The sequence below is a fragment of the Cavia porcellus genome, unplaced genomic scaffold (assembly GCF_034190915.1).
Source record: "Cavia porcellus strain 051 isolate PalLab524CR breed Dunkin Hartley unplaced genomic scaffold, mCavPor4.1 scaffold_25, whole genome shotgun sequence".
In the NCBI taxonomy this organism is placed as follows: domain Eukaryota; kingdom Metazoa; phylum Chordata; class Mammalia; order Rodentia; family Caviidae; genus Cavia; species Cavia porcellus.
This window is the reverse complement of record NW_026947508.1, coordinates 46,750,186-46,765,258: the sequence shown is the minus strand read 5'-3', so window position 1 is coordinate 46,765,258 and position 15,073 is coordinate 46,750,186. Positions and strand designations below refer to the sequence as shown.

General features: G+C 36.2%; 1 protein-coding gene across 8 annotated transcripts in view; it reads left to right on the top strand.

The window, feature by feature from the left end:
* Positions 1-15,073, top strand: part of Tut4 (terminal uridylyl transferase 4) — a 136,874-nt gene that overhangs the window by 33,073 nt on the left and 88,728 nt on the right. For all 8 annotated transcript variants that reach the window (XM_063235172.1, XM_063235176.1, XM_063235170.1 and 5 more), the window contains exon 2: positions 8,480-9,386. In XM_063235172.1, coding sequence (XP_063091242.1) covers positions 8,573-9,386 — 814 coding nt within the window. In that variant the 5' untranslated portion in view covers positions 8,480-8,572. The remainder of the gene's footprint in view (positions 1-8,479; positions 9,387-15,073) is intronic.

Below are 15,073 nucleotides of genomic sequence, written 5' to 3'. Positions count from 1 at the left end.
TATCAGAATCACAGCAGACTTCTCAGCACAAACGATAAAGTCAAGAAGAGCATGGAGTGAAGTATTCCAGATCCTAAAGCAAAATGATTTCCAACCAAGACTGATATATCCTGCAAAACTATCATTCAAAATAGATGGTGCAATACGATACTTCCATGACAAAGAACAGCTGAAGAACTTCATGAACACCAAACCAACCCTGCAAAAAATATTGAAAGACAGTTTAGATACACAAAGGAAAAAACCACTAAGCAAAGCAAATAATTAAACAGAACAGAAAGATAAAGATGCAACAGCAGAGAGATAACATTCCTACAATTAACCAGCATTTAACAGTAATAACCATTAATGTAAATGGTCTCAATGCACCAATCAAAAGAAACAGACTAGCAGAATGGATCAAGAAACAAAATCCAACCATATGCTGTTTACAGGAAACCCATCTAACCCAGAAGGATACTCACAGACTGAAAGTCAAAGGATGGAAAACAATTCTTCATGCAGCAGGAATCCAAAAAAAGGCAGGAGTAGCCATTCTGTTTGCAGACAACGTGAACTTTAAACCAACAATGACCATAAAGGACAAAGAAGGTCACTACATACTCGTAAGGGGAAAACTCCAAGAGGAAGAGATAACTATCTTAAATATATACGCACCAAACTCCAGAGCACCCAGTTATATAAAACAATTATTAACAGAAATGAAAACTCAAATTATCAGTAACACAATTGTAACAGGAGACCTTAATACACCACTGACACCAAGGGACAGATCAACCAGACAGAAAATGAGCAAAGAAATAACAGAACTGAATCACACCTGTGAACAAATGGGTTTGATAGACATATACAGAATGTTCCACCCAACAACATCAGAATACACATTCTTCTCAGCAGTACATGGATCATTTTCTAAAATAGACCATATATTAGCTCACAGAACATATTTAAGCAAATGCAAAAGAGTTGAAATCATCCCTTGCATATTATCGGATCATAGCGCTCTGAAATTAGAAATTAATGACAAAAGATACTGCAAAAATCCCGCAAACACATGGAAACTGAATAACACACTCTTTTTTTTTTTTTTTTTGAATAACACTCTTGAGTAATCAGTGGGTCACAGAAGAAATTAAAGAAAAAATTAAACAATACCTAAAAGAAAATGAAAATGCAGATACAACTTACCGGAATCTGTGGGATGCAATGAAAGCCCTTCTGAGAGGAAAATTTATTGCACTGAGTTCCCACATCAGGAAAACAGAACGAATACAAATAAATAACTTGATGCTACACTGTTTGAAGATTTGTGTAGAATCATAATTTCTTTTTTAAGCTGGAGTGAATGTAAAGATAGCTGGTTCAGCCACTTATTTTATAGTTTTTAAACAACTCAGAGATTCAGTGTTTTTTTTTTTTTTTTTTGTTCAGAGTCACAGGTTTCAGAGCCTCAATGATTGGAGACCTTAGCTGAAATTGGTTCTTTATATATTTTTTAAAAAAGAGTAGAAGCTTCTCATATGGCTTCCTGTAATTATGCATTAAAATAGCTTCCCTGTCTCTATCCCATGGAAAGTTTAGTAGAGAGGTAGTGTTACTCAAATTTTTCTTCTTTCCTTCAAAAGAGAGAGACTCTAAAAGAGATCTTGTCATTGTTGATGCAGTGAAACCAGCATGTAAAACTGAACTTGGATGACAGTAGCATAGGTTTATTCAGTGGCCAAAGAAAACAAGTTGCAGTCTAGATGGGAAATCATCTTAGCATGTTAAGGACAGGAAAGTCATAGAGAGTTAAAAAAACAAACAAAAAAGATGTTTGTGTATTTTCCTGGAATAGGGAGCTATTTCCATGGGACTTTTCATTCCTTTTCACTGCTATTCTGGGCTCCTTTTGTTACTTAATGGTCGGTAGGTGTGCCGCTTATGAAAATTAGATTCTGATGAAGTTAAAAGTTACACATGGTGATTCTGGAGTCATTTTAGATCCAGCAGGTTTTGGCTAGGCCACCTGGAAAGGAACATCTATAATTTAGGCTTCTTGTCCTCAGAGATAAGTGAATTAAGATGGTGTAGCTTGAGGTAGTACACTGAGCAACATTAACTAACTGTGATTAGCTTTCCAATAATTATGCAACATTCATTTTAGGTAAAATTTTTAAGCTAATATATTCAAACAATTCTTTTAACATTCAAGCCCGAGAATATATAGGCTAGTTGGCTTAATTAAACAGTAGTAAGTTATAGAAAGGCATCAAATCTTTCTTGAAATCTATTTTTTGCCAAGAGGCTCAGTGGGAAAAGAGGAAAGTGACGAAAATCTGGAATACAGTGTTTTTTTTAAGACAGGCTTTTGCCATGTAGTTCTGTAGTTACAGCTGACTTTGAACTCACTATGTAGCCCAGGCTTGCTTTGAACTCCCTTCAATACTGCCTCAGCCTCCCTTCTACTGCCTCAGTTTGGGTTACAGGTGTGTACCACGTCCAACTGGAGTACATAATCTTTTAATTATGATTTTGAGAGTGTCTGGTAAATAGCATTGTATGTATACAGGCAGTATCAAACGTGATTAGAATTAGAAGTGGACTCCTGTGTTGTCTAAGTGATGTATCTTATCTATTTATGAATCTGTTTTTGGTACTGGGGATTGAATTCACAACCTTGAGTTTACCAGGCAAGCACTTGAGCTCCTGAGCTAAATTCCCTGCGCTTAATGCTTTCTTTTAAAATGAAATGATATATATTGTAAATGCAATTGTTTACCTAGATTAAACTACGAAAGAAAGTCTTTAAAGTTGGGTAGGGTAATCTTAGAACTGGGGGAAGCTGAAGCAGAAGGATCAAAAGTTTTGAGTCCAGCAATTTAGAAAGACCCTGTCTTAAAAAAAAAAAAAGGTTGAATATAACTCAGTATGGGAGGCCTGGGTTCAATATCCTGTACATGAGTAGAGGAGACTCTTGGCATTTTCTTGATAATTAATAAAGATACCTATAATTGATCTAAAATTAGACTATCATTTAAAATCCATTTACTGAGCATGGTGGTGCTTGCCTGTAATCCCAGCATTTGGGAGGCTGCGGCAGGAGGATTGTTGCAAATTGGAGACCGTTCTGGGCTCCAAAGTAAGATCAGGGCCACCCTGAACTGCAAAAGCGAGACTGTCTCAAAAAGATTAAAAAAAAAAAATCCATTTACCACATTCTAAAAATGTAACCAAGAATTATAAAGTAGTTCTGACATATTTTTGGTTGAACCAGTGTTGCTAATGGTGTGTACTGGGAAAGCACACTGAGCCTTGTTTTCTGTCCTCAAAACTTCATTTCAGCTGGGTGTGGTGAAGCACACTTGTTGTAATCCCAGTTTTTGGGAGGTTGAGGCAGGAGAATTGCCACAAGTTCAAGGCCATTAGGCCAGCCTGAACTACATAGTGCGTTCTGTCACAAACAAACAAAACCAAGACAAACAGGAACTTCATTTCTAGGAATTGCAGCTTTTTGGGGGAAATTTTTTTTTTTTTTTTGGTGGGGTACAGGGTCTCACAATGTAGCTAGGCCTTCCTTAAACTCACTCGGTAGTCCAGGTTGGTATTGAACTCATGGCAGTCCTGCCCTGGCTGCCCTAGTGCTGGGATTATAGGTTATGCACCATCATGGTGGCTAACTTTATACTCGAAATAGCTTTATATTATTTCATTTTAGTTTTGGTGCTGGGAATTGAACTTGTGACCTAGTGCTTGCCACGCAGGCACTTGTGATGCTAAGCTAAACCCTTGACCTCAAAATAGCTTTAAAAAATTAAAAATAGTAATTTTGTAAAATTACGCTGTTTCTTGAAGCAGTAGACAGTTGAAGGAAAAGGAAAATTAGGAAATAAAGTATGCATTTTTTCACAACATGTTCCTGTTCACAGTTTAAATGCACTTTTCATTATTTGAAACAAATTATTAAAGTGAATGCTAGAATTTTCTGAATCTTAAAACTACTCACTAGCACACACGGATTTTTTTTTTTTATTGTTGTAGCTTTTATTTATATGTATGGACTCAGTTACAGAGTTTTTGTTATACTAGGAGTTGAACTCAAAACCTTGTGCCTGCAGTGCAAGTGCTCTCCCACTGAGTTTCATTTCCAGCTCTTTTTTGTCTTTATTTTAAAACAAGGTCTTGGTAAATTGCCCAGGCTGGCCTTGAACTTTTGGCCTTCTTGCCTTAACAAACCTGGGGAAACAATGTTTTTATAAAGTTCATAAAATTGTGGATTAGTGTTATATCAAGTCGTTATGACTCGTTAGATACTTATACAATTATTAGAGATTCATTAGAATACTACAGAAAATTTAAATAAATTTTATTTACCAGGTAAGGCAAAACGTATCTTTTAGGAATAGAACCCCTCACCCCTTTTTTGGAATAGGGTCTCACTATGCAGTTCAGGCCCGTCTTGAACTCACTGTGTCACCCAGTCTGGCCTTGAATTCATGGCAGTCCTCCTGCCTCAGCCTCTCAAATGCTGGAATTATAGGTATGTGTCACCATACCTGGCCTGAGCCTCTTTATATTTTTTACTTTAAAAAGTTTTATTTATGTGTCTTTCTCATCTCTTTATGCCACTGAGAATTAAATCTAGGGCCTTTGCACTGAGTTAAATCCCCAGCCTTTCTTATTTTTTAATTTTGAGACAGGTTCTCACTAAGTTGCTCAGGCTAAACTCAAACTTGCAGTCTTCTTCCATCAGCCATCCAGAGTGGTACTGGAATTGCATGCATGTATCACTGTGCTTAGCAAGCATTTTATATTTAAAGGAAACTGCATTAATTTGTATAAAGACTTAGAAATAGTCATTTATTTTCACAGTTCTTTTGATAATTATGTAAGGTAACTTATCAAGAATGATAACAAAATGTTATTTTTAAATTAAAATTTAAAAATAAATCATTATCATTAATTATCAATAATTAATGTATTAATTAAATTGAGTTTTTCAAAAGCCGGGAGCAAAGTATCTTTTACAGCTGTAAATTGCCTTCACTTTTATAAGAAAATATTGGTTGCTGGGTGTGGTGGCTCATGCCGGTAATCCCAGCACTCGGGAGGCTGAGGCAGGAGGATCATTTAGCAAGTTCTAGACTAGCCTGGCTACAAAGTGAGCTCAAGGCCAGCCTGAACTGCATAGTGAGACCCTGTCTCAAAAAGACCAAAAAAAAAAAAAAAAAAGAAAGAAAGAAAATATTGGTAAAAAAAATTAATGGTAAAAATCCAGTGTGAGTGTTTTTTATTTTATGGGTTTTTTGTTTTTTTTTTTGGTACTGGGAATGTAACCAAGACCTTGTGCTTGCTAGGCAGACACTGTGCCACTGAGTTATCTCTGCAGCCCTATCAATGCATGTTTATGATAGTTAATCGTGTCAGCTTGATTGGTTGATTTGCTGCAGAGGTGGTTGAATTGTGAGGTCACTAACATTATCAAAGGATGAATCCATTAATGAGCTTATAGTTTAATGTGCTATTAGGAGGTGGGTTTTGCTTGGAGGGAATGGATCACAGGGGCCAGACCTTGGGGACTTTATCTACTCCTTGGCCTTTTCTTCCGTTGTTTTTGCTCTCCCTGGTTTCTGGTTGCCATGAGGTGAATAGTTTTCCTTGCCCAGGGCTTCTATCATCATGTTCCTACCTTGCCACAGCCCTTAAAAGCAGTGGAACCCGGGCTGGGGATTTAGCTCAGCAGCATAAGCGCCTGCCTTGCAAGCAGGCAGTCGTGAGTTCGAACCCTGGTACCAATGAAAAGGAAAAAGACAAAAAAAAAAAAGCAGTGGAACCAATCAGCTGTGAACTGAAACCATGTGCTGAGATAAAACTTTATCCCTTTAAGCTGCTTACACAAGGTATTTTTTTGCAGTAGTAAAAAACTGACGAAACAGGACATGGTGGCTCACACCTATAATCCCAGCACCCTGGAGGCCGAGTTGGAGACCAGTCTGGGCTATAAAGTGAGCAGCTCAAGGCCACCCCGAACTGCATAGAGAGACCCTGTCTCAGAAAAAAAATAAAAAAGCCGGCCAATTCAATATTTATATGGCTTCAAGTGTTTGCCCAAATATCGTTGACTTATAAGGCCTGCAACATCCCAAATGAGTGGATGGGTGAAGGCTTAAATAAATGAGACGAGTGGTATGAATTAGGATCCAGAAGGATCCTCTAGCAGAATTTGAGATTCTCTGGGGGCTGAGACAAAGAATTTCTCTGGGTCACCCATAATCATTTGCTTTTCAAACAAGGGCAGGAGTTAGAGAGGAAAAAGTGGGAAACTGAGCAGGACCTTGGGAGTGGTTCAAGCACTTTTTCAAGTAACAGACTATGTTAATTTAGAAGAACTGTTTTATGTTTGTTTAGGAGAACTATCTTAGTAGAAAGTCTCTGGGTTGACTTTCATTCACTTCAGAAGTGAAATGCATGCAGCCAGTCTTTATTTAGTTAACTGGCATGAGAGGCATCCTCAGCTGTGACCTTATCCTGTCCTTTGAGGTGTCCTGGCATCACTGGCCACTACAGGCCTCAGCCAGGGCCAGTGACCCATAGAGTTTCACTTACTGAGCTCACTGCCAGTCTCCAGATGGGATCTGGGCCTTGGACAGACTCACAAATTAAATGTACCAAGCAATTTTAATCCTACCCAGAGCTGCTTTGTAGTGGTCTTCATCACCCAAATATGTAATTTTGTAAGTTAACCAATGAAATCAGAGTGCTATATTTTAAGTGCATAGTGTTTGACTTCCTTGTCAGGACTGTAATTTTTGTGTACTAATGGTTGTTTATAGACTGTCAATCTGAAGGCATAAAGGAGAAGGTGAACAGGAAAAAAAATCTGATTTTTATAAAAGGTTTTCTAATACAGAAATAATTTAACAAGTGTAGTATTTTCAATTTTAGTTTGTGCTGTAAATGTTTCTTTCTCAACATAATTGCTCCTGGTTATTAAATGAAAGTTTTTAATATCTCATGATTAAAAAGGTTTGCATATTATTTTGTTTTATAAATTAATTTTATTTTGATATACTTAAAAGTTTTTTTTGTGAATCGAACTTAGTACCTTGTGCTTGCCAGGCAGGTGCTGTGCCACTGAACTGTGTATCTGGCCCTGTTGGTATACTCTTGATATACATAATGATCACATTCATCATAGAGAATTTGTATGTAATATATCCTGAGTCTTTTTTGTTTCCTCATTTCTCTCCCTTTGTTTCAATACTCCTTTCCCTCCCAGTTTACAAAAGTTTTGTTTCCATTTTTTACTTTAATTGTTTTCCCCTGCTGTCCCTTTTTTTCTTATCTTTCTCTTCCCCCTTCCCATTGAACATTTTCTTCCTACTTCCAAATATCCATCATCCAATTGGGTGGGACCTTATTTACCCTTTGGGTTTCTCACAGAGAAACAATGTGATATTTTAAGCACATATGTTTGATTTTATTTCACTTAAAATTATGTTTTCAAGTTGCATCCATTTAGCTAAAAACATCTTATTTTTTATGGCAGTGTAGTACTCTGTTGTATGTAAAAAACCACATTCTCTTTTGAAGTTCTGTATCCTTTTCATTGTTTTGTTTTGATTGACTTTACTCTGTTGAACTTTGGTTTTATTCTCTTTAAAAAAAGAGCCCTGGGGCTGGGGGATTTAGCTCAGGGGCATAAGCGCCTGCCTCGAAAGCAGGCAGTCGTGAGTTTGATCCCTGGTATTGGTAAAAACGAAAAAGCGGAAAAAGAAAAAAAAGAGCCCCACATTTTCTTTAATCATTTGTCTGTTAATGGGTATCTGTACTACTTCTAAGACTTAGCTATTACAAATTGTGGTGCTTTAAACATGGATGTGTCCATATCGCTTTTAACTGTTTGAGAAGATACTAAGAAAGGGAATATAGTTGGGGTGAAATGAAACTTCAAAGGCTGGGGATGTGGCTCGGTGGGAGAGTTCTTCCTTTGCATGTATAAGGCTCTGGATTTGATCCCCAGCACCAATCCCCCCAAAAATCCTTTAGGTTTTATGTTTTTGAGGAATCTCCATATTGATTCATACTGGTTTCCGCAGTGATTGTACAAGTTGTGTACTCCCGCCAACAGTGGAGACAGGTTCCTTTTTCCCCACAGCCTCACTAGCGTTCTTTCTGGAGTAAGGTGGAATCTCAGTCTTACTTTAATTTGATTTCTTAAATGATCAGTGATGTTAAGCATTTTTTTCATATGTTTTATTTGTTTATACTTCATCTGAGAAGCATTCAACTCAGGTGCCCATTTTTAGATTGGATCTTTAAACCTGGGGTGTCTGGTTTTTATTTCTTTATATATCCTAGATATTTGTCATTTCTCAAGAAATAGTGGGTAACAATTTTTTCCCATTTTGTGGGTTATCTCTTCACTCTGGTGGTGATTTCTTGTAGTGTACAAAAGTTTTACATTTTAAATAACAGATTTTGTTTTTTATCTCCATAGTTTGCTTGCCTAAACTGGATTTGGAGCATTTCAAACTACTGGAACTCTGCCATTTTATAGTATTACAATTGGAAAAAAGCAAGTTTTCAAATAATGGAAAGGCCTACGACCTCTAAAAGTGAAAATCATGAACCAAAGAATGTTATTTGTGAAGAAAGCAAGCCAGTTAAAGTTACAACTAATCAAACCTTGAAAGCTAGAAATGATAAATCTGTAAAAGAAATTGGGAGCAGCTCTCCAAATAGAAATAGTAGTAAAAAAACCAAACAAAATGATATTTGTGTAGAAAAAACAGAAGTTAAATCATGGAAAGTAAATGTTGCCAGTGTTCCAGGTCCTAAAGATTTGGGGTTAGTTCTTCGAGATCAAAGTCATTGCAAAACAAAAAAATTACCAAATTCACCTGTAAAAGCTGAAAAGATACCTGCTACGTCACAGGCAAAATTAGAAAAAGTACCCAGTTTACAGGCAAAAGCAGAAAAAACACCAAAGCCACCTAATTTACCAGTGAAAGCAGAAAAAGCACCCTTTTCACCTGCATTATCATCATCATCATCATCATCATCAGCAGCAGCAGCAGCAACAAAGGCACTTAGTGCACAGAGGAAATCAGAAAAAGTATCTAGTTCTCATATAAAATCAGAAAAGGTGGCCAGTGTGAGTTCAGCAGACCCAGAAAAGGTGTCCAGTTTACTGTTGAAAGAAAACAAGAGACAAACGGAATTACAACAAACTGGAAAAAAAATTCCAAGCTCCTCTGCGAACAAAGTGAATATTGAAACAGTACAGAGAGAAAAGTCTGCTCTGGAGAGATTATCACAGTCTCAGAAGCAACAAACCCGAACAGATAACAATGGTGATTCTGATGATAGTGCTTCAGGAATTGAAGACGTATTGGATGATTCTAGTAAGTATAAGCTAGAGTATCTATGTGTTACATTTTTTGGGAGAGGTGTGTGTGAGTGTTAATGTTTTTAAGATTATTCCTGGTTTAGCTATTTTAATTACAGCAAGGATGTTACTAATATGGCCCTTAAAGCTACAACAAAACAAAACTCCTTTATTATGGTAGGTAAAAAAGCTATGTACCTATAACTGTAATGACTTTTAATTGGTTGGACATGTCCAAATGTGCATACTTTGTTTATTAACTATTTGTGGTGCTAGGAATCAAATTTAAGGCCTCATGCATGCTAGACAAATGCTTTATCCCTGAAATACCCTTTAAATGATCCCCACATACCCTTTAATCTTAGTAATATATTGTTTACTCATTTACCAAACATGATTTGTATTGTGTTCCTATTATATGCCACTCATGTGTTTACAATGGAGAACTGAAAAGATATTCTAGGCCTCACGGAAGATTCCAATGTGATGAGGTATATACAGATAAGTAATTTTCAGTGGCAGAAACTTCAAGAATTGAGAAAGCACATGATTTAATTATGAATTAAATTTTGGAAAATACATGATATAAGAGGGAAACTGTGAATATGAATGAAATTCCGTATTACTGACTAGAATAAAGGTGAGGGATAGGGAGAATGGCAAAAGCTACAGCTGACCAATGCATCTTTGAGTGATGAAGAGTTACAAGCTGTTACGGAATTTTATTTTAAAACACTGTGAAGAAGCCATTGAAGAAATTGTTTTTATTTTTATTTTTTTGCCATTGAAGAGTTTTAACCAACATAGAATGATCAGATTTTTCTGTTTTTAAAAAATACTTTTGGTTATAGTGCAGCGAATTCTTTTTTTTTTTTTTTTTTTTTTCAGTACTGGAGATCAAACTCACAATCTTGCACTTGCCAGGCAGGTGCTTACGCTGCTAAGCTAAATCCCTTACCTGCAGCAAATTCTTGATGGAAACAGAAATTGATTAGGACATGGTCATAATTTACTTGAGAACTATTTATAAAGTTCATTTTTTCTAGTATCATGCCCTTTAATTAATTGAGGAATATCATTTATCTTTTCTGAAGAATTCAGTTTATGATTTTGTTTAAATTAATTAATTTTGGGGGTAGTCTTTTCTATATTGTTTGCATAGCTGGAAGAATAAAGCCGGACATTGTTGTAGAATAAAAAGAATGGATTTCTTAATCATCTTTGTCATACTTTTGAGAATGTGAGTTTTTTTTTTATATTTAACTTTAAAGAAAAGCCGAACAAAACAAAATAGTAATAAGACAGTAGGAAATCTACAATAGTTACTCTATTGCATATTGTTGTCCTTTAAATAGTTGCTTAGACTACCAGCTTTAGGCCTGCTAAGGCAATCAAACAAAATTTGGAATCAGCTGGTTGCTATGAGGGCATCACCACTGTTTCTGTTTTTTTTTTTTTTTTTGTCTTTTTCGTTTTTACCGGTACCGGGGATCGAACTCACGACCGCCTGCTTGCAAGGCAGGTGCTTATGCCACTGAGCTAAACCCCCAGCCCCTTCACCACTGTCTCTGGAGAAGAGTTCTGAAATGTTTTTTTTTTTAAATTTATTTTGTCTTTTTTTTTTTTTTTTTTTTTTAACTTTTTATCAGTATTGGGAATCGAACTCACTACTGCCTGCTTGTAAGGCAGGTACATATGCCGCTGAGCTAAATCCCCAGCCCTCCTTTTTTTTTTATTTATAATGATACATACACGATAATATACTGACAGATCTTTTCTAAAAAATTATAATAGAATATCAGTTTCATAAGTGTGTATGGATGAGGCTTAGGGCAAGGCTGGGATTTTTTCCCCCCTTTTTCTGTCTTTTTTGAGACAGGGTCTTGCTATGTAGTTCAGGCTGGTCTTGAGCTCACTTTGTAGCCCAGACTGGTCTTGAACTCACAGTGACCCTCCTGCCTCAGCCTCCTGAGTGCTAGGATTACAGGCATTTGCCACCGTGCCTGGCAAGGCCAGGTTTAATGATTAATTCATTTTAGAGAAAGTATTAAGTGATAATATTGATAATATTTAAATATGGCAAAACTTAAACATGATGATGCTTGAATGAGGTTTGGGAAATGGTGGTGCTTAAAATCATTAATTAAGGTAGATTTGGTGGTGTGGGCCTGTAGTCCCAGGTACTGGAGGCTGAGCGTAGAGGATTACTTCAAACCATGAGTTCAATGCTTGGTAGGTTGAGGTTGGAGTATCAGTTGAGACCATAAGTTCAAGATGAGCCTGGGCAATATAATGAGACCCCAATCTCCAAAACTACAGCAACAAAAATACCGATTTGATTGTGAATTAGTGAAAACTTGATTTAAAGATTATCTTTTATAAAGATGAAAGGACTGGAAGTGGAGTGCTTGCCTAGCATGTGTAAGAACCTGTGTTTGATTAAAGTACTGGGGGGAGGAAGGCAACAAAATGAGAAGATACAGTGAGATGGTTGAGAGTATGTGCTATAGTGAAATACATGGTTTTTGAAGTCTTGTCTTCTCCACTGTGTAACTTTGTAATCTTAGCTAAGCTGCTTATTGCTTAAAACACGTCTCATTTTCATCATTTAAAAAAGTGGAGATTGTGCTATTTGTGTTATGAATAGTTTAATCCAGAGGAGTGTTTTATATAGTAGCTGATACAGTAGTGTGTTAGCTTTCTATTACTGTAACAAAAAACCTGAGATAGTAAACCTCTAAAGAGAAAAGATTTGTTTTGCAGGTTCCATCCTGATACCCCTAAGATATTACACCATGGTGGGGAATGTATGTATACCTCTCCTAATGGAGGGTTTTACTTTCCTAATGGAAAGTGAAAGAAAAAAAGAAAGGGGTGGGGCCCTAGTATCCCCATTGAAGGCTTGGCCCCAGTGATTCCCATACTCTCATTATGTCCCATTTTAAAGATTCCACTGCTTCCCAGTAGTACCACACTAAGAACCAAGCATTTACTTCAAAGACCTGTAGAGATAGTCAAGATCCAAACTGTCATCATAGGAATTTATTCCAGTTAAATGCATTTTTTTCTTTTTGGTACTGGGATTAAATTCACAACCTTGTGCTTGTTAGGCAGGCACTTGTGCTGAGCTAAATCCCTGGCCATTAAATGCATTTTAGCTATTTACATGTAGAACAATAGAAGCTAGCTTAAGGGAGCTAGTAGACCAAGAAGAGGTCCTTTTGGGAAACTTGGTTTAATAAATTAATAAGAATGATGTAGAGTATAGTTTCTTTTATCATGTATAAGTACATCTCATGTTTAAAAGAATTCTCTTTAATATGTGTATTTGCCTTGAAATCATAGTGATACAGTAATAGTTTAGCTCCTCTTACATAAAAATTCAAATTAATATTTATGATTTATTAGATTGCTTCTTGATAAAATAGAATAAAATACAACTAAATCATTGTAGGATTAAATAGTAGAAATTTGATTAATCACAGTGTTCTGTATTAGGCCCAACTTTACCTCTCATTTAGAACTTCCACCATTTTTCTGTTCTTTTTTTTTTCATCATTTTTCTTTTACTGTTCATTCAATACTTTGTATGTGCATGTCTTCTATGTACCAGATACTAATAAAGTCTCTAGAATTACAGCAATGAAAGAAATACATAATGCCACCTTTCTGGAATTAGCAGCCTAGTGGGAATAGTTGGGTGTGGTGGCATGTGATTGCAATCCCAGCATTTAGGAGACTGAGACAGGAGGATCGCTTTGGAATTTAAGGCCAGCTTGCCTTACGTAGTGAGTTAGAGGCCAGCCTGAACTACATGGTGAGGCTTGTCCCAACCCCTGCCTCTTCCTCCATCTAGTAGGAGTAAGTAGACAATACATCCACTAAATTAAAAAAATATGTAGTAAGTTAGAGGGTTGTAAGTTCTATGAGAAAATCAAGTCATGAACAGTCATAAGGAGTGATGCTGCTGTTGCTTATCATGGTATTTCAGATTTAAATTGTCACTGAGAAGGTGACATTAGAGCAGATATTTAACATAGGTAAATAAGGTAGGGGTCATATTTGAATGGAGATTTTTGAGGTCTATTTGCAGAGAGTTTTGACTGAGAAGTTCCAGTCTAGGGGCTGAGAAGCTGGATTTCTAATGGCTTCCAACTGATGCTGATGGTGCTGGTCAAAACTATGCTTTTGAACACTTCCTAACTCATTTTGTTTTCATTCATGCCACCCTTCACTATGTTTTCAACATAGCCAGAAGGATCTTGTAAAAAAAAGAGATCACGTTATTGTTACTCAGAAAGTCTTGTGGCTCTCTATAGAATCAGAATAAAAACTGGTTTTCTTTTAATAAGTAGTAGAGTGCTTTCTGTGTGCTCTAGATGCGTGATTTTCTTCAAATGTGAAACCAAATGTCCATTTAAGGTCCTTTGCATTATATTTCTTCTTCTTAGAGCATTCATTCCCTAGATATCCATTTGGTTAGCTCTCTTAGCCTTTTTTGCTTCCTAATGAGGCTTTTATTCATTAACAACCCTTACCTCCACTCTGACTCTCTTCATTCCTTTTTTTCTCATAGTCCTTATCACTGTCATTTTTTTTTTTTTTTTTTTTTGTGTCTTTTTCGTTTTTACCGGTACTAGGGATCGAACTCATGACTGCCTGCTTGCAAGGCAGGTGCTTATGCTGCTGAGATAAATCCCCACCCAGCCCCCACTGTCATATTTTTAATTTTTACTGTTTTGTATAAGTTTGAGATACTCATATGCTTACAAAATTCATCGTTTAAAAGTTTATAAAAGTTGTTTTTGGTATATTCACAAAGTCATGCAGCTCTCATTGCTACTAATTTCTGAATATTTTCATCACCACTTCCCCTAGTGAAACTCTATACCCATTAGCATTCACTATTCTTCATCCTCTCCTTTTACTCACTGGCAGGCAGCCCCTAATCTTTCTGCCTTTATAAACATACGCTTATAAGCATTTGTGCAGACAAATTTTTAACTCTTCTTGTTTTGTAAGGGTATTAATATCTCATAGTATTCTGTGGAACACAATTTGGGGCATTCTGCCTGGTAAGTTTTTTTTTTATGTTGGGAATCAAGCTTATGAGCTTGCGCTTGCCAGGCAGGCACTGTGCTGCTGAGCTATATCCCTGGCCCATGGTATTATTTTATATGATAGTTTCAGAAAATTAAATAATTTCACTTATTTCTGACTTTTAAAGAAGTTCTAATTCCTGAACAGTATTGGCAGAAATTATAATTTTACAGGATTTGCTGATTTTTATAGTTGTCATGCAAAACAAATTATATATACAAAAAATAAGGTTATATCATACCATTTTGTTACAGTTCGTTTTCATGAAACATAAACTATGACTAGGATTTCATCTTTTGTCTTTCATTTCCATGATAAAATGGTTACTAAGAAATTGTTTTCCCCTGCTGGGGATTTAGCTCAGTGGCATAAGCTCCTGCTGGCAAGTATGAGATCATGAGTTTGATTCCTGGTACTAAAAAAAAATTGTTTTCTTCAAATATTAAGATAGAGTTGCAAATTGTTCATGGTTCATCAGCATTCCTCTTATTATAATTTAAGAAAATTATCTAATCTAGCCACACTTAGGGATTTTGAGTCCTTTTTATAATCCTAAGAGTTTGCCTTTTTATTCTAAAAATTCCTGTGCCCTTTGATAGGAAA